The following is a 25,709-nucleotide window of genomic DNA, read 5'->3' on the forward strand; positions in this document are numbered from 1 at the left end:
TCCTCATGGGGCTTGATCATGATGACGCAGGTCGGGCGCTTGGAGCCGGCTGCAGCTCCCAGGTCCTGTGGGAACAGTGAGACTGTGGGGTGCCAGGTCTCTTCCTGAGGGGAGAGGCTCAGGACCACCTCACTGCATTCCCTGGTCTAATGCAAGGAATCTCTCTGCCAGCCCATCAACCCAAAGCCCTCTGGACTTGTGCTGGGTTCAAGAGCCCTTTTCTCAGCTTGTGTCCTACAAGCTGGAAGCAAAGGCCTGGGCTGGCACCTGGCACAAGGGGCTGGCACTTGGCTCACGTGCCATGCTTCTTCCCCAGAGCAGGATCTGCAGAGCTGCCTGCATGAGGCTGAAGCTCCAAAGACACCTCCCCTCGCTCCCAATTTCCAGCCCACGAAGAGGGTACTGGTTGCAGCTCACAACTGAGGAGGGAGAAATTCTCCTGGCTGTGTCCCAGAGGGCTCTTGTCCCTGATATCCCCCAGGGCTGCTGAGGGAGTCGATCGTGGCAAACAGTTCTGTGATCTCATAGTGAAGCACTCCTACACCTCCCCCATGTCCGTTCTGTGGCAAGCACCAGGTTCTTTACCTGGTCACTGCATCTGCATCTCCCCAGGATGGATCCAGTCACAGCCTGGACTCCTCACAGGGGGTGGTTCACCCCCAGCACTCACCGATTTGGAAGGGACATAAGCGTAGGGGAGGCTCCTGTCCTCGCACATGATGGGGATGTGGCAGTACACATCGATGGGCAGCGTGTCCCCAGCCAGCACCGTGATCCTGCAGGGAGAGCCGTGTCAGTGGCAGGGCTGGACCAGAGGGGCCGCGGGCCGGAGATGCACTTACCCCTTCTCGCCCTTGTTGATGAACTTCTGCACCTCCTTCACACCGCGGCGGATCTGCTTGTGCTTGGCCGCTGCAAGAGAACCACGGAGTGAGGGGCTGAGCGAGAACCACGGAGTGACGGAGGGGAGTGAGGGGCTGCACCACGCCATCGCCATGCCTCAGCCCGGCCCCGCCTCCGCCATATCCCGGCGCCGCCAGACCTTTCCTGATGCACTTGTAAAGCTTTCCGCGTGCAGCGTTGCGGGGACGCGAGGCGCTGCGCGATGGGGTTGAGGAAAGTCGAGGCTGCTGCCCGGTACGAGCGTCGGGGAAGCCGCCTCCGCTCGGCCGCCCGCCTCGGGCTTGTCCGCGCCATGGCCCGCGCCGGCCGCTTCGCTGCCGGGGCACGCGCCGCGCCGGGGGCGGGACATGTGGCTCCCCGCTAGCCAATTAGCAGCTGCGCTGGCGCTGACAGACAGCCGCGCCGGCCAATGGTAAAGCACCCATTTACCGGTTCCGCACCCCGGCCCCGCCCTCCGCCCCATAGCGCCGGCTCCGATCCCAATCGCAGTTCCAGCCCCGGCTCCAGTCCCAATCCCAGTCGCAGTTCCAGTCCCAGTGCTGGCCTCAGTCTCAATCTCCGTCCCAGGCCCGGCCCCAGTCCCTGTTCGAATTCGAGTTCCAGCCCCAGTCCTGTCTCAATCCCAATCCCAGTTTCAGTCCCAGAGTCAGACACACCAGGACAAGTTTCAACACGGGCCTTTACTGGGTGTGGTCGGTGCTGGTGACGCTCAGCCCACCCCGAGCCCAGCCCACCACGGGCACGCTCCGGGCCGCTGTGCCCCGGGGTGCGGCCAGCCACCCCCGCGGCTGTGCCCAGCTCATCCACCTGGCCACAAACTGCATTTTCTCCCTTGTTTTTCATCCCAGTGAACTTTTCGCCCTGCAGGGCTACGTTGCTACTTTTCCCAAAGAAAACAGGAGGCTTTTAACATGGTGCCCCTCCAAGAAACCACTTTGATCCTTATCGCAGTGACCCAGCAGCCACCACTGGGGATAACGAGCTCTGCCCAAGAGCCACAGAGACAGCACTGCTCAAAACGAAAGTGGCCTCAGGCATGGCTTGTTACCTTCTCCCTCACTCCAGCCTGTCCCTGGAGTACAGGAGGGCTTCAGCCAAAACCTGCAGCTGCTCCATGACCTCTCGCTGCATCTCCACAGCGATGTGGAACACGTGGTGGTCAGAGCTGTTGTACATCACTGCGTTCTGGAACATGAGCATGAGGTCACACTGGAACTGGATCATGGACTGAATGTGTCCCTTTGCCAGCCTTCTCTTTATGCTGGTTAAATCCATGGGTCTGGAAAAGAGAGAGAGAAGGAGAACTGAATTGCAACCCAGGGGAAGGCATCCTTCGGGCTCTGCATGAATGTGATTATTCTCATTTCAGGGTGGCCCTGAAAGCAGAGCTATTTTCAATCAATTTTATTGCTCAGGACAAAGAGGGAGAGTGAGAAAGGCTTTTCTTCCAAGTCAGACAAAAGTTAAGTTCAGCCAATGCGACATTTGCTGTCCAACCAAGTTGGCAGGTCATTAGCAGTCACCTCTGAAAAAAATGTGATGCTGAGCTCCAGAGAAGGCAAGAGGTAATTAGTCTTCACGAAGTCAGTCCAGGTCTTAGTGGAAAAAGAAAAGTTACTAAAATAGGTATCTATTAAATCCCCTTAAAATCGAATGGTGCCACCAGCAAAAATAGCAGTGCTGGTAAGGGGAACACGATGGGGAATAAATATTACTTCCCTTATTTTGACAGAATGGGAAAATGAATGGCTGCAGAGAGGACAACTGTGACCAGAATAGAACATGATTCAGCTCTGAAAAATGCCCTTAATCTCTCTGGGAAATATTGTTATGACCCACTTCTGTGCTGAGAGTGAAACATCTGGGGCGCATGCAGCGGGTGAGGAGGGGGCATTGCCTGAGGCACATCCCAGCATGAGGAGAAGGGACTGCTGAGCTGCAAGGAGCTGGATCCCCTGCCCAGGGACTGTGCCTGGGCTAAGCCATGCAATGCCTGCAAAGGGCAGGCACAATTCCCACCAGGTCCAAAGTTAGTGCAAGCTTCCACGTTCTAATTACCCAGAAGGGAGTTTTAATAAAAGAAATCAGTGGGAAATGCTGGTGACAGCCAAACTCTGGAAAAGGAGGAAGGAAACCATCCCACTGTGCCTTTGGAAACCAAAAACAACAGAAAAGAACCAGAGAGAAATCAACTAGTGAGCATTTCCTCCACAAACTCACCTCTTTACCACATCCCTGTATCCAGGGGCTTGTTTCTCTGACACTGGCTTCAGGAATGGGCTGCTGTATCTACAGGGACAAGGACAAAGAATGTTCTGTGCCTGCCTCTGTGCCAAAGGCAGCACTGGGACATGAAGCAGTGCTTCTCTGTCCCTGCCTGCCATGAGGGCCACAGACAGTGCTGTGCCAGCTGTGTAGGAAGCAGCACTTGGGCTCTGCCACATTAAGCAGAGGAAATAAATATGCAGTGTTCTCTCCAGCTCTGCAGCACACAACTGTTCCTAAAGCAAAGCCCTGGGGAGACAGCCCAGCCTCTGGGGAGGGGAGGACAAGGCCTGATGACACAGGAGCTGGCACTCAGGGCAGTGTGTTCAGGACATGTTGATCCAGCCCTCTGCTCTCACATACCTGTGACTGGCTATCATCCTCCAGATGGTCAGGAGTGTTTTCTTGAGGAGCAAATGCTGGAGGGGGTTATTCCAGCTTGGCTGCACCCTGTGGAGTGAAGGCACTGCCAGATTATCACACTTGAGACAAAGTGGGAGGTGGCAATTCTGCTGGCACCCATCACATCCACAACCTTGGAGTGTGATGGTGGGAGCGTCCTCTATGGGAACACACAAGTAAACATCCAGAATGCAGGAAGATGCAGGGCAATTGGAAAAAACAAGAGCTGAGCTGAAGGGCAGGATCAAACTGGATAGAAAACCACGTGCTACTCTGCAGTTTAGAACTTTACTGAGGTGGTTTTATGAAGTTTCTCATCCTAACCCCCCATGTCTTTCCTCTGAAAGGCAGCCCAGATGATCACGCGTGGCAGAGCCTGCATGTGACAGATATACCTGCACCTGCTTAAATGGGGTTGGTAATACCTCCCTCAGGAGCTGGACTGTGCATTGCCTGACAGAACCTGATGCCCAGCCTATCTGCCTTGAGGAAATGCATATTTTCCATTTAATCTCTACTCTTCTCAATTCACCTTAGGATCAATGCCTCAAAATGCTGACAGATCCACAGAGATAGCACAAGTTCCCTCCTGTTCTCCTTGGCTATCTCACCTTCCTGGATGTGACCCGTGCCATACGCTTGTTCTCATGTGTGACAAGGGAAATAACTCTGTTCTGCTGCACCTGCAAGACAGAACCAGCTACTTACAGGTGTGTGTTGGGAGGGCTTGTGGAGTCCAGCACCGGGGCTGCAGAGGTGCTGCCACTGTCGTCTTGGTCTTGAGCACTCATCTCCTGTGCATCCTGCTCACCTAAAGCTGGTTCTCCAGGTGACTCTGGAGTCTTGTCCTGAGGAGCACAGAGGAGTAGACATCTAAAATGGCAGCCTGAGATAAAGGACCTGAGTCCTTTACCTAGAAGCCAGCCTGCTGCACACCCCTTTACTGCATCCAGGCTCAGCTGGGAGCTCACTTGCTCTCTGTTATTCTGAGGATGATGTTTGACCTTACTCAGACCTTCCCTGTGCTGCTCAGCGCTCACTAACAGCTGGGTCTGATCTCTTGGATCCTATCCACCTCTGGCTAACACAAACTCTGTGGAGCTGCCCAGTGTTGTGTCTGTCTGCTCTCTGGGAAGAGTCATGGATGTAGAGAGGGCAATCAGCAGCTGAGGTAAGACTGCCTCAGGCCAGTTAAAGCTCGAGATACAGATAACAGGATCCCCTAGAGCACAACAAGGTTGTTTCCCCAGAAACTCCCACATGAATATGACAGGGAATAGACTCATCCAGGAAGAAGAGTGGTGCTGTTGTACTAATTTGCCAATAAAATGTAGAGTGGCAGGAGAGGGAAGCTTTTTGAAGTCCAGATGTGGGATTATGTGCAGGGGCACCTCAGAATCCTCAACAGATCTGAAGCATGGACAGACTTCTCGGGAAGAAACTGGACACTGTGCTGTGTTTGGTTTTAACCACTGGCAGAACTACGAGGGAACTGCTGTTAATAACAGCAGTTAAGAACAGAGTAACTTCTGGGAATAACACTGTTCTGTCTGAACAGGTGAAAAACCTGACAGTTAGTTACTTGACTGCAGAGTCCGAGTTTTCAAGGGAACAAGTGTGAGTGTGGAAAAATGACACCGTTCTTCCACTGCTACGTTACCTGTCCCAGGAATGCCTCACAGGCTGGTGGAAGACCACAGCCCCCTAGACACAGGACTGATGCAAACCCAGGCTAAACAGTGCCTGCTTCCAAGACATGACGGTCCCCAGGGGCAGATGGTTATTGCTGGCACAGCCACATGGGCCTGAAACCAGCCAAGCTGTGCTGCAAAACACAGCAATTAGAACTAGGCAAGTATTCCAGTCTTGCCTTAAACCTGAGAGCAGCCTGCCAGCTCTCATGAGTCACCTTTACACTGCCAAGGAGCAATTCCTCCAACTCACATCTGAGGGTTTGATCTGTAAAAAGCTTCCTGTTTATAAAGATACACAGCCATACATAAAAAACACCCTTCCCTCCTATATTTCTCCTGTGTTCCCCTCCCTGCTGTCTCCTCCTGTGTGTCCCTGCCTCCCTGGGACTCCCCCATCTCTTCTAGAGCTAGTTTCCTTCACTGTCTCTTGTCTCTCATCCAGGACCAAAGGCTCTTTTAGGACCACCACTACCCTACCCCTCTTCCCAAGAAGTGTTCTGTCTCATCTTCTGTCAGAATGTGTAGTTGACTTCTCTCTGCTCCCAAGACTGCTGTTCCTGTGGTCTTTTCCTGGCACCTCACATCTTCCCCATCACTCTGCTTCCCTAAGCCACAATAATCCCACTGAGTCTGTGATGACTCTGTGCTGCCAGTGCAGAGAGATTCCAGCATCTGGGTTACCTGCAACACAGTGATTTATTACTTCAAATTGTGAAGGTAAAGTGGAGAAGAAATAAACAGCACAGATGCTATTTTTGCATTCACTCATGAACGCCTTTCCATTTTTAGGAATCCTTGCAAAGCTTCTGATGAAGCCCTATGTTATTATTACAGTGTCAGTTCACTGACATTTCTGTGCTTTAGGGTGAGCTGTGTTTTGGCAAAACAGCTCCCTTGTTGCAGTGCCAGATCCAAATGGGAGGAAGGGCTGGGCTTGGGCCAGGGAGCGAGTGAACCCAGGGCATCTGCTGTGCCCCCAGATTGTTTCTGTGTGTAGGGATGGTGGAGGCCCTGAAAAACCCCGATGTTTCAGGAGGGTCTGAACTATGCTGCCCACCTTCCTGTCATCCAAACAGCCCTACCTCGAAAAGGAACTGAAGAAGATTGTTGCTTTCATATGGCTTCTCTGACTCTTGGTAATCTTCACTATCATTCTCCCAGAGAGGCTCACTCAACTTCAGCTCACAGTCTGCCTCTTGGGTGCTCTCCTCTACGTTCCCCACAGCCATGTCTTCAGTATTTCTCCAGCTCCTTGTGTCCAGATCCAAGCTTGAATCCCAGTTGGGAAGAGGCTGGAAGCCACTATTCTGTGACTCCCAGGATTGGCCCATCTGCAAACAATAAAAAGAGAAAGCAATTTATTTGTACCCAGATCCAGAACTGCCAAGCCCAGCTTGTTTCGTGACACACTCTGAGAGCCCCAGCACAGGAAGGACTCTGAGGTGAGCAGTCTATACCTGCTCAGTCTATACCTGAGCTCTACACACAGCATGTGGCAGGGCTGCAGCTCTGCAACACAAACTGCTGCTTCAGAGCAACTGCATTACAGGTTTTCTGGTGCTTTTGCTGTGCCCTGCCCAGGGGTTGGTGGGTCACTGTGCTCAGGGCTTGCTGAGCTGGCTAGAAGCACGTGGCTTTGCTGGATGCTCCATGTTTAAGGTGCTGAAGGCACCAGTAAGGTCAATCTGAATCCTGATGGGGCTCTTCAGCTGCTGAGTGTTGTGAACAACTTGTGACTCCAAGGACAACTCGCTGAAATTCCCTTTGCTGCCCCCTGAGAACCTTTTATACTGGAAATAACTTATTACAAAGCTTACAGACACTTTGTTTTTAAAGTGACAGGTATGATTTAGCTGGATGGTGATATCTCATCTACCTGAGTCAGAAGAATTATAACCCTGCACAGATACACACTGACAGAGGACAGTTCTACATATTTCAGAAAATAAAAATTAGCAATCTCTTAAGAAGGAAGAAACCATTAATTTCATCTCTGTTCATTAGTCCATGCCTAAGTATCTTCTACTGCAGTAGTCCACTAAGATTTCTCTAAGCCTGGGGAATTGCTTGCAGAGTCACAGTAACAGTAAGTGATGTTAGAAAATCTGTATCTTGCCCCTGAATGGAGCTGCGTGGATGCTGCACCTATGGAGAATTCTATACATTAATTAACAGTGTCTTTAGAGTTTTCAGTTAATTATGTACAACCTAATTTTTTTCAGAGTTTTGAACAAGAACATTTCTCACTGACTGCCTTTTGCACTCTCAGGACTGCTAGCACAGCTGCAAGTACAGCTTATGGTGCATAATTGAGAGAAATAAAGAATCCACTGGGTTTGGGGATGAGAAAACTGGTTTGCTTATTTCCTGAACTTGCCAGCAGAGTTAGGATCTGAAAGCCTGTCCTTCCAAAAGGACTCTTTCGAAGTTAACTTCAGTGGAAGCAGAAGAAATTTGATGAGGTAAGAGATAACATTACCTGCTCTCAGCCTCCAGAGTTGGTGTTGGGCAAGGAGTTGGGCAAACTGAGATTTCATCTGAAGAGGAACCCTGTGCCTAAAGCACTGTCCTGCACCCTCAGCAGAGCTGGGCACACACAGAACCAGCCACTGCAGCTCAGCTGAGGAACAGAAAACCCTTACCCAGGGTAATCTGATCCCTTGTGATCATCTTTCTGTACTCCAGTTGAGAGGGTTTAAAACCAGAAAGCCCAGGGAACTTGGGCATAAGCATTGATTAAAGAGATCTTCAGCCTTATGTTCAGTTTTCCCAAACCTAGGAAGACTCAAGATGCTAGAAAGCAGAACAGGGGCTTTAGTGCAAGACATGATGAGGGAAATAATCCCAGGCTGCTCAGCTCCACATCAATTCTGGACCAAATGATACAGACTTCAAATTTAAATTAAGAACTGCCTGACAGTTCTTAATAATGTTGGCCACATAAGTCACCAGCAAGGAACCTTTCTCAAATTGGAAAGTTTTAGTTCGCTTTGCAGAGATCAGACACTGTGCAATCCTTGCTGATTTGAGAAAAAGCTTTTAGAAATCAAGAAGGCAGTCTTTAAAAAGAACTTACATGTCAAAACAAGAAAAATGATAAAAGCCTGAACTCTAATAAATGAAATCTAGAATCCACATAAAGTAGGTAAAAAAAAAAAACAGGAAAAAGAAAAACAGAACAATTTGCTAAAGACATAAAAGCAAATAAAAACAACAAACCCCATCAAAAACATCAGAAGCTGAGAACTGACAGATGATCAGTGGCGATGATGCATGATCAGTGCCAAACATCTCAGTGGAAAATAGGGCCAGTTGGAAAAACCAAATTAATCATCATTATCAGCAGTGCCACAGAGGAGATCACATGAGACCTTCTCTTGGGATGGGTCTGAGAGATGGTTTCTAATTAAAATGCCAACAGGGGAGGTTTTAGAACAATTTAAGGGAGTGGGTAAACCTTAGAACCCATTGGGATTCACTTGTGAGTCTTAAAGAAGCTTAAATATAACGTGACCAATCCTACGCTGTGTAACCTGTCATTTAAATTTAAGAAGAAAACCAGAAAGGGGTGATTGTTTTATCTGTCTGTAAAAGGGTGGGTGTTGGGAGATAAAGCACAGTAAAACATCAGCTCTGTACCAGACAGATTAGAACAAAGTATTAGGAAGAACAGAATTAGTAGTCAGAGCATGAGATGATGAACTGGGAAAGAAGCAATGGGGCTCTGTAGAGAAAATCATATCTTAAGAGTTTTAAAGCTCTTAGACTATTAAAAGGTCATGGGACAAGGGAAAAGGCTGAGAGAAAAATACCTGTTTAAGAGAAGAAACCAAGGGTAGGAAGGACAATTAACCAGTAACCAAACCAAGCGATTTTCAGCATTTCCACATCGTTCTTGGTGAAAATACACCTCAGTGATACACGGAACTCAAAACAGCAGGCACAGCCAACTTCAACAATAAACTTGTGAAAATAAAGAGCTCTTACTAGGCCAGGTAACAATGCCTCTGGTCTTAATCCCAGTGACTCAGTTTCCTGAAACCTGTGTAACAGAAAGCTGCACCCTGTACATGCTGCAGAGTGTATAACACTCCCAGCTGCTGCAAAGCATCAAGGATGATACTATTTTGTTCGTGGTTTTTTTTTTCCTCATGGAAGGTTGTGGGGGCAGAAAACACTCCAGTTTCCTCTCACAGGTTGTATGAGCAGAAAAGAAGGTGGCAACTTGGAAATTCTCACAGAGAACTTCAACCTCCATGTTGCTTAGGAAAAGGACTGTAATTTCCAGTGTAAACTGCATAAACTCAGATGTGAAACCAGGTACTGGCAATCCTGCCTGCGGCTGCTGGGATCACAGACTTTCACTCTCACTAGTGTAGCCTTCACAGATCTCCGGGAAAAGAATGTACAGTACTTTTCATTGCGTTTTCTCCTAAGGGAAGCTCCAACAAGACTGTGTTATTTAACTTCTCATGGTTAGATTTCCTGTATCATCACAGTGGTGCTGTATCCTCACTCACTCATGCGGAGAATCTTCCTCTCCATCCAAGCATTATGGAACATTGGTTAATGGATAGTCTGTAAGGCCAAAGCTCTGCCATGTGTGTGTTGGTCTACAGACAACTGGAAGAGAATTACAGCTGCAGATATTCAAGGCAGGTACACAGGCTTGTTCCACAGGGTTGCTCCCTGCAGAGAGCTGTGATGCTCAGTACACTGCACACCGGTTTGTTCCCAGATTTTAATATACATCACATTTACACATCACTAGTAAAAATCTGTACACTTCACAATACAGTACATACGAGCCACCAGTTGCTAGCTAACACCAGAACACTGATGAAGCCCAAGACAACTGCCTTAAAACAGGCAGGGGGGCTAGTCTTCCCCTCTGGGGAAGTTTCTTTGGGATACATATTCCAACGAGACAGTGCTTTCCAGAGGGGCAAGTGAAGAAGGTGAACCAGGTCCCAGCAATGGACCTGCAGCTTTTCTTCCTCCTCCAACAGCTGTTAAGAGCAGCCTGCTTGCACTCCAGTTCCAGATGCCAAGTGCTGGGATTCAGCTGGGATTCTCTGTGTTGCTGTAGCATCATTTCTTCATCTTCAGGTCTGCCTCGATGGCGCAGCGCCGCCCTCTGGTGCCTCCGTCCTGCTCACAAGGCAAACAAACACAGTTACACAACCCGACACAAGCGCTCCGCTCTCTCCAGCACAGGGGGAGGGAGGGAATTCTGCATCTGGCAACAACTTTTCTTGCCTTCCAATCAGGAGAAAGGGAAGCTGTCCCTAAGGCGGCCTGGAGAGGCCTGCCTGCAGACCTACCTAAAGATTGCTCTGGACACAGCAGGGTGCTGGGCTTGGCAGCATGTGTGCACTGCTGGAGCCAGAGCAGAGAGAGGCAACATGACTCTTGCCCAGAGAGATGCTTTTGGAGCCTGGACAGCACAGGCTTTCTCCTAAATGGCAGATTCTAGCTTAAGGTGGGAAGAGGAAACTGCTTACTAACCTACCTTATCAGCTGCTGATCCCTATGGCAAGTGCTCCTCCAGTTGAGTGACCCTGGCACTAGCTCCCTAGTTTCTTGGCATAACTCCTTTCCATGAGCAGAAGGCGAGCTGAGAGCTTCCTTTGATGCGCTGCCCTCTCTCTCTGGCTGACATGCTGACTCTCCTGGAGTACTCCTCTGTCTTTAGATACACGTGAGACATAAGAACAACTCTCCAACTTCCTCTCCTCTCTCCTCCCCACAACTCAGAGACTTGGGGTTTCCCAGAGGGAATATTTTTCCAAACACTTCTAGATCACCACAGGCACAGAGCAAGGTATTTTTGCAGAGTGTCTTATTTACTTTCTGGACCAGGAATGATAAAGGAGTACACAGCTGACTCCTCACTCTCCCAAGACCTGTTGTACTGCCTCCGACGTGTGGAAGGGGCAGCTGTATAAACATGAGAGATGTAGGAAATACAGGTCTGCACCACTTGGTTTGTCTTCCCACTTACATGGAAAGAAAGCAGGAGAGAAGTTGTGGGAAAAAAGCAAAAGCAGATGACAAAACGAAAACTCTTGGAACCAAAAGAATAGACTGAAGCCCCTCCCGCTCACCCACACTGAGAATAAGGGACTGAGATGTTTTTTCTCTAAGGATCACAGTGGTGCAGCCCCCAAGTCAAACACACCCCTTGCAGTGCTAAGGATGCTGTGACAGTGCAGTGATCACCCAGACAAGGAGCAGAGCACCTGCCAGCAGAACCTGCTGGAGCCTTTCAATACTTACAAAGAGAGAGAGAAGGAAGGCAGGAGAGCCCATTGGGACACTGTCCTGTTAAAAGGCCAAACAGAAGGACTTATCAGGCATCAGCTACGGAAATGCACACACCACATAGAAGCACTGAGCCCACACACGAGCATAGAGAAACATGTGCCCCACTCCCCTTCCTGCACAGCATCAGTCTTATGCAGCAGGAACATAAAAACAGACAAAAAGAGGGATACTGCAAGAGTCAGAATGCTAGGAAAGGGATGTTCCCTTCTCAGCCATGGCAAGGCCTGGTCTACCAAACAATTTCTGCAAGGTGCAGTTGCCGCTAGAACTAAGCAGGCAGTCCCTGCTGTCACAGTGTTGTGTGCACCAGCTGAGAGCACCTGAGACCACTTCATCGTGTTTGGATGTCTTTACAGAAGAAAAAAACCAAACAAACCTTCACTGCTTAGATCAGTGTGGAATTCAGAGGTTCTCCGGTGTGTTTTACACAGCAAACCAGAGTCGACTGATTCTCTCTCTCCAAAAACCTGACTAGAAAGTGAAGGACATGGCAATTCCCTTCACCTTCCTGCCATATCACACCTCTACCAATACTCTCTTCATTTCCCTACAGTTTTTATCACCTGTTTTTAAAAAGTGATAGAACTACTGGGATTACAGAAGAAACTCATGAGACCTGCCTCTTGAATGCTGTACAGGTCCAGAACTGAAATCTAATCAATGGACACATTTGAAGAAAATTTGTTCACATGAAGATGCTGGAACTACTGCAATCTCAAAAAACATTCTGCCTCTCTCATGTGAGAACTTCATGCACTATCTTGGGATTCTTCAGAAGATCCCAAGTGCCCTTCCAGAGGGTGCAGCATTCTCACCTTCTCTGAAGCATCTTGCTTGCGAGTGGAGTCTCGCCCCCGCAGGCTCTTTGCACTGATCCCCGACTCTGATGTTTGCATCATCAGTTGTGTGGCCAGAAATTGCTGCAAGAAAACCACACTGTTAAGATTGCCAGGCAAAACAAGCTCAGTAAGTGCGTGTCAGTTAACTATCACAGACCACAGGCCGGGAATGATTGGGTCAGAGGCAGTTTCAGTTCCTTTTCTGCTGCTCAAAATAAGTTCCCCTATTTACCTCAGAAGCCACAAATCCCGAGGAAGTACAAAACCTCAGTTCAAACTCTGTTAGTCCTGCCAGTTGGGACGTTCTGCTTCACAGGACATTTTAAATGGCATAAATTCACGAGACAGTTTCATGTACACTTTATATCAACATAAACCAGCACAGCCACCCAAAGAAGCAGTCGCGTCCTCTGTCATTCACTGTTTTGTTGCTTGTTTCTGTTCCTGAACCACACCCCAGTTCTTGCTGGCCTAAGCATTTCCCTGAAGGAAATTACATTTGAAATTGGTCTGGGTTGAACCTATAAAAAATTTTGATGCATTACTTTTAACTCGCCCACAATCTAGTTTCTCAAACACCTGAGCAAGCACGAGAGAGATGCAGGGAAAGACAGGACTCCTGCATTCAAATACATGGGGAGTGAAACTACAGTCTTACATCTGTGGACCAAGGCAGATGCTCTGTTCTCAGCTCAGTACTTTACCTGAATCTGCTCCAGGACATCTCGCTGCATCTCCACAGCCATGTGGTACACATCATGGTCAGAGCTGTTGTACATAACTGCATTCTGAAACATCAGCATAATATCACGCTGGAACTCAGCTGTGGTTCGTATCAGCCCGTTCTCAATGTTCTTTTTGATGGTAGATAAATCCATTGGCCTATGAAAGAAATGCAAGCGAAATTGCAACAGGAACACTTAACTCTTTTCCCTCTTTTTTGGAAACAACCCTGAGTCTGTAACGTTGTCTAGTTAGAGCGTCTGTTTAATTTAGCTGAACAGGTTCTGCCCCAGACAGGCTGTGTTCCTGAGTATCAAAGCCTGGGTCAGAAGACAGGAGCTGTCCAGGAATGGTGAAAACAGCCTGAGCGATGCCTCAGGAGAGGCATCTGCCTTCTCCAGGCATCACAGAAGAAACTAAGGAGCTAGAGAGCAGCCACTGAACTTGAAGTGTTTAGTGGAGAGGTTTCAGGGGCTAGCAGGAGATTCTGCTAATTCTTCCAGAAAAGTCCACTATCTGGGACTGTAAAAAATGCTGATTAAAGAAGACAGCTTTTAGGGATTTCAGAGGTTAATCCTATCCTTCAACAGAAACTGGGAAAAACAGATCAGTCATGTGTCACCTTACTGATAAAAATGTTCTGTGTAACTCAGGGTACTTCACTCAAGTCAAGGTTCTGTACAGACATGTCTGTTACTGAAGACCCACTTCTTCAGGAAACCTGCTTCTGACTGAATCATGTCAGAAAAAAAAAAAAAAAGCATTTCAAGTGTTCCAACCTGCACTGCAGGCAAAACCTACATTGTTCCTGCCAGAAATCCCTACACAAATAAGAAACCATACAGAGCTCTAGTGATGGAGAGCTGCTGAGACTCACCTCTGCACGATGCTGTGGTAGCCTGGTGCTATATCATCAGTTACAGGCTGCAGGAAGACATTGGCATACCTGCAGAGAGAAAGAGTTCGCTTAGTGTCCATCCTTGCTGGTAAATATTTGTTTCATGCTCTCCTGTTTATTTGTCTGTAACAGTATGATTCATCATCTCCTGGTACCAATAGAGATAAGCCTCTGAGATGGAAGAGTGGAGACTTGTCTAGGATTAGTCACTTCTTTCAGTCAAGACATCAAACTCACTCACCTGTGATTAGCTGCTGCTCTCCAAACTAGCATGATGGCTTTCTTCCAGATCTTCTGGGCCTGTATGGCTTCCTGATCCTCACTGCACACTGAGCTGGGGAGAGAAAAACATACTTCCTTTAGGAGTCTGTACAGTGCCTCAAAGCAGAAAACTCACGTTTTGTTTTGCCTTTGACATGCCCATGCTAATCCATGCCAAGTCAGAAGTAAAAAGTGGGAGCTGGTATTGGGGTGCTGTCTGTACACTTGCCCTTGTAAGCAAGGAGAACCAGAAATAATCATCACCAAATTTCCACTCAGCAAAACAAAAACGAGATTCCTACACTCCCTGCACAACTCCCTGACACTCACAACTGTGAGGAGGCTGGGCTGCTGGGGATGGAGTCGGCGAGTGTGTGGGACTGCAGAGGCGCGTTGTGGACGCTGAAGCCGTCGTCGCTCTCACTCACGGGGGGTTCGTTATCCATCTCTGACAGATATCCCTCACCCTGATCTTCCTCTTTGGGTTCCTCCAAACTGGCAGCCTCACTGGCACCGTCCTCATCGTCCTCCTCACCCTGCCCATCCTGAAACACAGAGTCCATGAGCCAGCACAGCCAGCTACAACAGCAACTCAGAGCCTCCAAACCAACTGTGGTTCAGCGACAAAGTGATTTTCTTGTTACCCTGCTGACAACTGCATGGGTACTTCCAGGGAATCCCAGTCTCTCTGGCCTGCCCTGCCTCCTCCCGCAGACCCACAAGGACATACACACACAGCTTTACAGCTTGAAGCTATCTCTCCTTTAGCTCCCACTGCAGACTGCTTACTTCTCAACGCAGAAAGCTGAACACAGGCTTTGCTTTTCAGCAGACAGCAGCAGCAGTGAGATGTTGCTAATAAACTCATGATCACTGTAACTGAGAATTACCTTCATCTGACTCCTAAACAGGGCTTGAGCCTCCTCCTTCATTGACTCTGTGAAAGAAAGAAACGCAGAAAGGTTGACTCTCCAAAGCAGTCTTCCCTACAAAAGCTCCTGCACCAATGCCTACTGTCCTGCAGTAATTACCACTGTTCCTAATGTATCTTTTGTCCCTCCTCCCCAAAAAACCTGAACCATATCACTGACAACTATCCAGCTAATAATGTTGCATGTAAAAGATTTCCTAGCTGAATTAAGTTACCTGACAGCTCAAATTTGTGCTGAACATCAGCCTGTGAGGAGTCTTCACTCACATTTGGGACTTGTGGAGGGGATGAATCATCATCAGGTGGGGTCTGGAGGGAAGAGAAATGCACAAATCTAGATGTTTGTGTCAGCTTACTTCAGTGAAGGTGTGGGCACATCTACTCACCCTAACCTAACTCAAGGCAATGAGGTTCACTGAGCACCTTCCCAGCAGCAATTCTGCACATGGGCAAGGGGAGATACACGAAGGTACTGCCTAAAGCAGAGCTGCTCTGCTCATCAAGCACATCAGCAGCATGACTTCCAGGAAAACAGTCAGTCACATCCACTGAAGGGTCACCTTCAGCCCAGCAGTCATCCTTCCTCTAAAATTCTCTCCTACCTGCCACAACTGCTCCTTTCTTTCCCCACACCAGTTCCAGACAGCCTCTCTGCTCACGTACCTCTGTCTTCACTGAATTTAGCACTGCATCTTCTCCCTTGGATGACTCTATATTGATTTCAGGAGTCTCTCCTGATGTTAGACCTGCTCTTTGATCTTCTTCTATCTCTTGACTTCTAAGCTCTGGTGTTTCTGTCACTCTTGCTGTTGCTGGTATAGTTTCCTCAGGGCCCAGCTGACTCTGCTCCTGCTCTGCAAGTTCGGTCTTTATTTCTGATGCCAACTCGCCAATGCCCATTAGGTCCCGAATTCCCTTTGCCTCTGGCTCCTCACACTCCAGTCTCTCCTGCTTCACAGTCACAGACACTTGGGGTATCTGGGCCTGTTTCTCGTGCTCCTGACGAATTGAATGTTCCCACGGGCCAGGAAGGGTCTGAGGGTCATCAGTATCTTCACAGAAAGAAGACAGAGCAGCTTCAACAACTGCTGCATCCAGGACTTCAGGGTGGTCGTCTACCTTTATTGTAAAACAAACACACAGCAGTGCAGACCAAGGTCAGAAAGAGGAATTAGAGAAAAGTTCATGTTATTTGGTGATGAAAAGGTCATGTTAGTTCTGAGACAACTGTCGAAAACTCCATGTACTTGTACTGCCTTTTGCAGCCAGACTTGTACCACTCCCTGTGGAGCCTCCCGTGGAGCTTCAGTTTCAGAAATCTGGCACCCCTGGAAAGGATGCTGTGAGCAGCACTCACCTGTCAGCCAGAGATGTGACCTAAACCCTACCCAACATGAGGAAGAAAGAGATTTCTTTGTGCACTCTGAAGAGGAGCACCAGGCTAAGAGGAGCACCAGTGTCAGACTGACAGCAGTGGTGTCATAGGGTCATTTCCTATTGATCTGGAAAACCATGGTGAGAATGTGCACTTTGGAATAGCTATTTCTTTCTTGTTTAAACTAACTAAATTGGTGAACAGCAATTATTTGAGATTGACCCAAATGAATGTGGAGCAAGAGGCACTGGCACTCTGCTTTGCCCACTTACCTTGTCCTCAATGATGGCTATAATATTTCCAACTGTATCAAAGTCCAGCTCTTCCCCCGTATAGGACACTGCAATATCCATTTTCTCAGCCAAATCCAAATCTTCTTTCCCATCCATGCAGTGATCTTTAGAAGACCCTGCAGTGCTGCCAGCCCCAGAACCCAGGCACTCTTTCTTGATGGAATCAATGATCATGGATATTTCACTGCTGTCCATGGACACTGTCACAGTGTGGGAATCAGACACTGCCTCCATGGAAACACAAGCTTCTGGCTGGCTCACTGCACAAGGATGAGAGGGACAGTCAGAGACCAAGCTGGAGAAGTTCAGCCCACATAAACACTGCAGTGGATAAGATCAAGCACCAACCGCAACTATCCCAGGCCCACCCACACCACCATGGCTTAGATAAATAAAAGACAAACATGGGTTTGCTTTCCCACATGAGTGAGATTCCAACCCTTGAACCACAATCCAGCAAACCACCAGCACCCCCACCCAGCAAACCCTGTTTAAAACCACCTGCTTACTCCAGAACCCAGACATAACTATCCTTTTGGCCAGGACGGCAAGTCTGAGGTGCTAAAGCCCAGCTGAGAGCTCGCCGGGCGCTGATCCCATGGGAAGTTCTGCTTTCCAGCAGTGCATGACCTACGAGTGCGTAGTTCAGGAACGCACCTGTGGCTACGCTTTCTGGAGCTGCAGCTGGTGGCACAACGGATGGTGCTGACAGCGTGGGCATCATGACAATAGTTGCCTGGGACACAGGCTCTACGGGGGGTGGCAGGAGCTTAGCTGGAGGTTCGCTGGCAACAGCGGAGAAGGAAGCAAGAGGTGAGGTGAACTGTGCAGGACCAGCTTCTAAAAGCCGGGAAAGCGTAGGAGCACCTAACAGAGAGTAGAAGGGAAAAGCACATGAGCAAGAAGCAGCCACCACTGAAGTCCACAAAGCCACCACTGGGTTCTTCACTGTCTGGTGGCTTCTTCTGGGAAAAGACACTGAGAGATACCTATAAACAGTCCCAAAAGTTGTACAGAGAACCTGCACCAAAAACACCCGACCCCATTGTGTGTGCAGTCTGAGGCAGAATCATGCAGCTACAGAACACTGTTCACTGTAAGGGCTGGACAGACTAAGCCACACATGCACAGTCGCCCTTCCAAAGGCTCATCCCAATACGATTATGGGAAATCTGAAAAACAGTGCTGAGAGAGCCACACAAGGTAAGCCAAGACAAACAGTCATCACAGGAGCTGGGAGAGAGCAGGGGGATCTCTTTGCAGGTCTTTCCTGGAGAATTCCTTTTATATCAAAGGTTGCCACTCATTTTAGCTGTAACTTCCAGTCTGAATTTACTCAACTGTCTGGACCAAATTAACAGGTCTTAAAAGATGAGGATAAGGAAAGCTGCTTACTTGTATGGAATTCTGTATAAATGAATGGCATAAAACCGCAGTTGCAGACAATGCGATTAAACCACTGGTCAGCAGGAGCTGACAAAACCCCCTCACCTTAGCAAGGTTGTTCTGAAAAAGCCCAATGCAAAGAGTTCTGCACTGTCTCTCTCACCCTCACTCTGGGGAACTCGCTCTGGAGCTCACAGACCTCTGTGGTCTAACTCTCAAAAGACCTCTGAGCTACAGCAGAGGGAAGGCACACGAGTTCTCCAGATCCACAGGGAGCTGAGTTTGACACATTAAGAATCAGATACTAGACCATTTTTCCCTCAGCTCCCTGTCAACAAACCCTTTCTTTCTACAACGAGATGCCGGCTATTAACCAGTGTCGAACCCAGAAAACCAGATTGCATGGATCAGGATTGAATCAAGTCTAACTGTTTCAGTCACTCTTTTTTTCCATAAGGATTAGAGTCTACTTAAAAAAGCAGGGGTGAGAGGGACATGGGTACAGAAAGAGGAATACAACTCATAAAGAAGCCCCCAAACCCAGCAGGCTAGATGTCCTTCATCTTTCTGCAAAGAGAATTCACAGAGCAGTCTGAAGGGACATCTTAAGGGAGAACTGTATAGGGAAAGGCTCGAGTTACCTGAAGCAGCAGGAGATGCAGGGACAGTACCAGGTGTTGACTGCATTTCCCCACTGTGCAGCACTGGAAGGACACTTCCTACCTCCAGCAGCACTCCTGAGCTGTTCATATGACCAGAAGCCACTGCCATTTCGTTTTCACCGACCTGTCAAAGGAGGACGAAACTGAAGTTTTGGGAGATACCATCACATCAGTGATTGTCTGCCAGATGTGCATTTCCATGAACAGGTCCAGCATTTGCTGTTTCAGCATTTCTTCTGCACTCTGCACCCTGCCTGAGGCCCCTCATACAAGTGCACAACATGAGAGTCCGCATCTAATTTCTGTTCTTCAGCTACAACACAGCTGCAGTGCCACCTTCGAGGTCGGGCCAAAAAGATCATTGCTCTACCTCAGTTCCTCTGTTCAAGGACCTCACAATCCTTTACAGACACGAATCTCTTTAGACCCTGAGATGGCATGGAAATATCCCTCATTTTGAGTTGAGAGAAACAGAAGTATCAAGATGGAAAGTAACTCTATCAAGGTCAGACAATGAACCTCTGATAGACCTTGAAAGAGATGTAAAGCAGTCCTGTTCCTACAAAGAAAACCCAGTCTTCCACAGCCATTACCTTTCCCTGCTCCACTTTGCAAACACAGAACCCACGGAACATTTACCCAAACTAACAAATAGAAAAGGCTGACTAAATCTGATTACTACAAAAATAAAGTCAACAGCCAACACAGCTACTCCATCACACAAGCACTAACACAGGGAATCCATGCCACAGGCAGGCTGATGGCTGCTGTTTTCAGACTGAGCTGTGAACAGTGTCTGCACCTCCCAAGACTTCCAGAGTCACTAACACCACAAGTAGGTTCTCATCACAGTGATTCTAGTAACTGTCTACAACTAGGAGAAAACTGAAATGCTTCAATATAGGTCATAAACCCCATTAAAGTATTCCCTACTCTTATGCTAAGACACATTACAGGTCTTGAAATGCAACTTCCTGCCAAGATGTAAAGAACTGTGGGCCCAAAGTAATCACCAAGAACAGCTCCGAGGAGGCTGATGGGAACGATGCTGACTAACAAGTTCCCTCCCCTAAGGAGAACAATTTCCTCTGGCAAAGCCTGCAACTCCAACTCCTTACGACTGAGGGGAGACAGCCAGTCCTATGTGCTGCACAATCCCTGCAGTCCTGCTGGGAAAGGGTCCCACCTCTGTGGCTCACAGGGGTAATTATACCTCTCAGCTATCACTTCCGCTGGGACTCTCACAAAACTGCACATTTTTAAAAAGTCTTTGCAGATCCCCCTTTTTCAGTGGGAGAGTCTGAAGCAAATTGTTTATGTGCTTGCATATATGAGCAGAGAGCTCCATACCAGCCTGGGGCTTGTGGGCAAGAGACTGCCCTTCTTCAGCAGCTCTGAGAGCAGAGGGGAAGGAGGCGGAGTTGCTTTTTGTCCTAGCATCTTTTTCTGGGGTGAATCATCAGTGACTGGGGTCATGGGGGCATCCAGGGGAGCAGAGCCTGGAGGGGTGTCAGGGATTCCAATGAAGGAGGCAACTGGGGTGCTGGGCAATGTCCCTGGCGTGACCTGAGAAAGAGAAAAACCACACTGTTCAAAGCCACACTCCACCACACGGACCAGCCCCACTTGCTGCTTCCCCCAAGAGCATTGATCCAGCACACCACAGACACCTACTCCATTCACTCGCTGCACCTACTCCAGGCACGTGCTTTCACCCTTTCCCTGCCCTGTAGTGCCACTTCCCAGGCACTCACAGACTGCCTGGCCAACCCACTGACGCCCCTATATGGCCTTCGATCCAGCCACCGGATCACCACAGACATGGAAGAGGACACGGATCCCGAGCAGCACTGTACACCAACCACACTGCAGCACTACCGCAGCCAAAGTCCGCAAAGCAAAGGCAAGGGCTTCTCCCCAGGCCCCTTCTCCATGATGGACGCTGAGCCCCATGTTCCAAGCTGGTCTTTCCCTCCTACCTGGGATAAGGATCCTTACCCCTGGACTGGCCTCATCCCCAGCAGGCTGGGACAGATCTCCCAGTGCATATTCCCCTCCTGGGGAGGTCGAGCCGGCAGGGGAACGAACCATCACACCCGTCAGTCGTCGCGGAGGATTCTTAATGGCCTGACGAGCTGGAAGAGAACAGAAACTAAAGTGAGATTCCAGGACTCCATCTTGGACAGTCCCTGAGAGTTGCCTCTGACTTTATCCTGAAGAATCTTAAGAAAACAGTTTATGTTGTAGGAATTTCCTGCATCACACTAGGTTCAGTTCCCAAATAATACCAGCTTTGGGTAATGCACCTCTATTTCAGTTTTCTTTAGCAGCTAGGTATTCACTACCTCCCACCACTGACAGGTTAATTGAATCAACTGCCCCAAGAGTTATAAAGGAATTAAACATTCAGAATAAATGTCTCTCATCTTCAGACACCAGTGAAACTATAGGGAAGACTAAAGAGGTGCAAAGCCTGACATTCTAACACAGAGCTCCTTGCTAATCCTGCTTCCTCTTAGATACACCTTTCCTACAGATTTTGTGCCTTTCTCAGAAGCCTCTGCATTTTGCCCTGTTACAAATATAGTGCTGGAAAGAGAATACAACCTTTCTCTCCAACTTTAGGGTCAAGGAATTCCTACTGCAGGTCTTAATAAGATCTAAGTATTTCCCAGATGTTCTTATGAATATACACATCTCTCCAAGGAAAAGGAAGGCAGCTCATCTCCAGTTTACCTTGATAAGCAGCATCTGTAGCCTTCCTTTTGACTTCTGCCTCCTCCTCCTCCATTTTTTTCTTTCTGTATACAGAATCAAAACCTGTTAGACAGTGTCTCAGTTCCTCCTTCACAATCAGTTTACTGACCCCCCGTCCCATTATCTTGGGACAACACTGAACTGCCCCTGTGGATTTGGGCTCAGTTTCCCTGAGGAGGGAAGCAGAGCCAGAGAATGACACACTAGGCAGGAAATTTCACTTCCAGCTGATTATCAAAATGGAGCAGCAAGCATGATGTTGCAAAACATCACCAAGCTCTTTACCGAGCAACTCCAAACGATGTTCCACACAAGCTGGTATCCCCTGAGCTAAGCTAAGTCCCCCCTCAGAGGCCAAAGCATCTGCCCGGCTGCTGCATTTCTCTTCACCCAAAGTACACAAAACAAGAGATGCCTGACAGAGTGTCAGGGAACTACAATTTCAGAAGAAAGTACAACACGGAAATAATTAAATAACCCACATCATAATCTCATTGCACAGCTCCTCCAGTCTGTTATCCATGTGTCCGGCCTGGATCAGCTCTGCATCCTTCTTCAGTTGCCTGTAATCAGAAAACCCTCTTACTTACTGAACAGGAAACCCAAAGCAGCACTTTCACCCCAATCACCATCCCACTTAGACAATCTTTTCAGGACAAGGCTCTCAGATGTGCCACAGTTTAACATCTCTGCCACGTACCTGTATTTTTCCTGTGTTTCTTTAATAATTTTCTTCAATTCCTCAACCCTTTCTGCAGTCAGTTTCCGCACAATAACATCTTCCACAGTTTCCACAACTTCTCCCTTCTCACCACGTTTTCTCCTATAAACAGAAAAAAAAAAAGTCATATACAAAACTCAGAAAACTCAGTTCTCATTTCATAAATGGCTGCTATCTGTCACTCCTGAGACATTCATGCACGAACAAAAATAACAGCTTCCTCCAATTCCCTGAAATGGTCTGGGACAGCACAATGTCTTCTGAAATTTTTATCTAGTGCACCTAGTGCTAAAGATTTCAGGAACAGATCGAAGATGCAAATCCACAAAAAAATTTTCAACCTGAAAAAAACCAATCATTCCACTTCAGAGAAGATTCTTCTCTACTAATGAAGAAACATCTATTTTTTTTCTGACTAACTCTACTAAAGTCATTTCACCTCCAGTGCTGAAGATCATTCAGCACTACTACAAACAATTACTACTTTGAGACATCCCACCTTTAAGTTAATTTGATGTGAAGTCCCCAAACAAAACGCCTGGAATTAAGAGCAATAAATATCTGAGACCACAAAGCTGTAGTGAAACCATTGAGAAAAAAGCTGTAAAAAACCACTGCAAAGTAGGAACAAATACAGAACATCTCCCCTTTTTGCTCATACTGTCTTCTCTACCTCTACTCTAAATTATAAACTTATGTGTAAAGCTTCTGATCAGTAAGACTAACATGTAGTGTCTTATTCCAGACAAATAAATGTTACCTTCCCCATCTGCCACACCCTGATCCCACTGTCCACCCACAAAAGCTATCACAGCTGAATTTTCTCATTCCTGAATGCTCCTTTAGGGAGGAGTTGGCTGGGGAAGAAAGGAAGTTAACAGTAACAAGGACTTTGCTGTAAGAACCGATGAGTCCCTCCAGATTGCTGCAGACTGTGCTTGGGTCACACTTTGTACTCACTTGGGGGTCTCCGTGGTCTCCAAGAGCTCTGAATACTGAGATGCACAGTGCTGAGAAGAGACAAAGGAAGTCAGAGGACACTAAAGAGTCAGCCTGAGCTAACACCTATCAACAAAGCCCACAGGGCACTCACTCCCACTTCTTCAGAGGCCCAAGGCTTTATGAACAAATCTCACAGTTTTCTCCAGAGTTTCCCTCAAGGCTATAATTTAGTGTAGCTCACAGTGAGGAAGCAAAAACAAAGCTAAAGAACAGATGCTCCCAACTAACAATACAGAAATCAAAGCAAGCAAAAGCTGCAGCTGTAACGTTTCCATCTGTGAACACGAACCAAAATATTTAATCGAAGAAGACAAAATAACATTACATCAAGGCCAGTTCCAAAGCTCAACAGACACAGTAAGCAACATAACAACCCCAACTGTCCCTTACAGGACTAAAGTCCCAGGTGCTGGCTCAAACAGCAGGACACACCAAGATACACGGGCATCCACAAATTCCTAGGGCGAGGAATTCCACACCTTAAATCACATGCCCGGTGAAGAATCTCTTTAGTCAGACTTACTTATTAATTGTTTACTGGACAAAGCATGGAACAATTAATCCTTATTCATCCTCAACATGGTACTTCTGATTATGCAGAGATCTGGTATATTCCTGTTACTCATCTTTTCATGTTAAGGGTTCTACCTTACTTAGCCATCCCTCACAAGGAAAGCTGTTTCATATCTTTGATCATTCATGTCTTTTTCTTAACTCTATCCAACTGGACTGCAAGCTCAAGTTTAATTTCAGAAACAGAAAAACAGTATTTGATTTAAATAAATTTTTTTTTTCAAAATTAATTTTGCTACGTGTTTTTAAAACAAAAAACACATTCTCTTAGGTTCTATATATCCCTTTGCAGAACTCATTTTTTCCCAAGATTCAAATATGAGTATCTTACCTTTTGGGAAAACCAGTCAGGTGGACGCCCTGGCTCTGCAAAAGGCTTGATGGCTCTGCTGACTGAGACCCTGCAGGAGGGAAATGGCAAGTCACCATCACTTTCTTCCCCAACTACCATTTAGAGAAAAATTGACAAGCTGTCTCGACATCACTGAATAACCCCCTAAACACGATAAACTCACCAAGGAGCTGCTATGTTTGGGAATTACTACAGTATAAAGTACAAGACTTGAAAGTATTTGCCTGCTCCTAATAAAAAATACCTTTGCTCCTTTGCTTTGAAAAAGCAAGTTTCTAGATTCTGATTACGTGACTATGCTTCCACAAACATCTTACTTTTGTAAGCGGAAAAAGGCAGTAAAACAGAGCTACAGGTTCAGTGCACAGGAATCTGCTACCAAGTATCCTTCTTGACCGCAACTCACCTCATCCAATTTATTAACACAGAATCAGAGAATCACCTAATGGTGTGGGACCATTAAGGGACCTAAAAGATCATTTCATTCCACCCTCTGCTGTGGGCAGGGACACCTTCCACTAGACCAGGTTGCTCGAAGCCCTGTCCAACCTGGCCCTAAACACTTCCAGGGATGGGGCAGCCACAGCTTCTCTGGGCAACCTGTGCCAGGGCCTCACCACCCTCACAGGGAAGAATGCCTTCCTAATCTCCAATCGAACCTTTACTCTGTTGGTTTGAAGCCATTCCCCCTTATCCTGTCATTCCATGTCCTAGTCCAAAGTCTCTCTCCAGCTCTCATCACTCTTTATTTTAACACACCTCTGCTTTCACATAATAGTTATGAAGGCAGCAAAAAGCCTGTCCAGGTACATCTCTAACACCTTTGACACACCATCTTTGTTCTGAACAGTGGCGAGGGGGGAACAGCCCCGCGCTTTGCCCCGGGTACCCGGTGCCTCGCACACGCTCAGGTTCCCCGCTCTGTGCTCCCGTACCAATTCTGGTCGCCGCTGCGCATGACGGAGGAGGCCAGGCAGAGCTTCTCGCGGATGGACCAGGGCTCGGTGGGGCCGGCGCTCAGCAGCTTGTGCTCTGCGGGACAGGGCAGGAGTGCGCGGGGGCAGCGCCGGAACACCGGGACGGGACCCCGGGACAACCACCACTGGCCCCGCCCCTCCCGGATGCGCTGGCCCCGCGACCTCCTCCCGACGCCCCGCCCTTCCCCGAACACTGTGCCGCACCCGCGTGCACACTTTGCCCGCTACGCCCGGAAGGGTCTTGGCAACCGCTCCGTATCTTCTCGGACCCTTTTCCCCTACTCCCTCTCCGTGTGTCCAGCCCCGTCGCCGCTCGCTCCCGCCGCCGGCTGCCCGCCGTCCGCATCACTACCAGTTCCCCGCGCCAT

The 25,709-nt window shown here is 48.1% G+C and overlaps 1 protein-coding gene across 1 annotated transcript; it reads right to left on the bottom strand.

Moving 5' to 3' along the window:
- Window positions 1-737: 737 nt before the first annotated feature.
- Window positions 738-25,485, bottom strand: BRD8 (bromodomain containing 8). The gene is made up of 28 exons (XM_029960235.1): window positions 25,300-25,485; window positions 24,344-24,413; window positions 23,398-23,447; window positions 22,417-22,539; window positions 22,199-22,279; window positions 21,696-21,760; window positions 20,958-21,094; window positions 20,310-20,525; window positions 18,939-19,083; window positions 17,569-17,778; window positions 16,891-17,171; window positions 15,907-16,362; window positions 15,459-15,552; window positions 15,203-15,249; window positions 14,643-14,857; window positions 14,293-14,385; window positions 14,031-14,099; window positions 13,135-13,312; window positions 12,407-12,511; window positions 11,544-11,588; window positions 6,347-6,595; window positions 5,751-5,945; window positions 4,279-4,418; window positions 3,532-3,618; window positions 3,124-3,192; window positions 1,952-2,182; window positions 843-912; window positions 738-776 (listed from the first exon to the last, which is right to left on the bottom strand). The coding sequence occupies exons 1-26, from the start codon at window positions 25,320-25,322 to the stop codon at window positions 1,960-1,962; spliced, it is 3,666 nt and encodes a 1,221-aa protein (XP_029816095.1). The 5' UTR covers window positions 25,323-25,485; the 3' UTR covers window positions 738-776; window positions 843-912; window positions 1,952-1,959.
- Window positions 25,486-25,709: the final 224 nt, after the last annotated feature.

The sequence above is a fragment of the Manacus vitellinus genome, unplaced genomic scaffold (genome assembly GCF_001715985.3).
Source record: "Manacus vitellinus isolate BGI_N305 unplaced genomic scaffold, ASM171598v3 scaffold_25_pilon, whole genome shotgun sequence".
NCBI classification, from domain to species: Eukaryota; Metazoa; Chordata; class Aves; order Passeriformes; family Pipridae; genus Manacus; species Manacus vitellinus.

Excerpts from the sequence above, each read along its gene's own strand:
- BRD8 (XM_029960235.1), bottom strand. The coding sequence starts at position 25,322 with ATGCGCAGCGGCGACCAGAATTG. Across the intron at positions 17,779-18,938 it reads TGCATCTCCTGCTGCTTCAG|GTGCTCCTACGCTTTCCCGG; the intron begins GTAACTCGAGCC and ends ACTCTCTGTTAG. Across the intron at positions 15,250-15,458 it reads GCACAAATTTGAGCTGTCAG|AGTCAATGAAGGAGGAGGCT; the intron begins GTAACTTAATTC and ends TTTCTTTCACAG.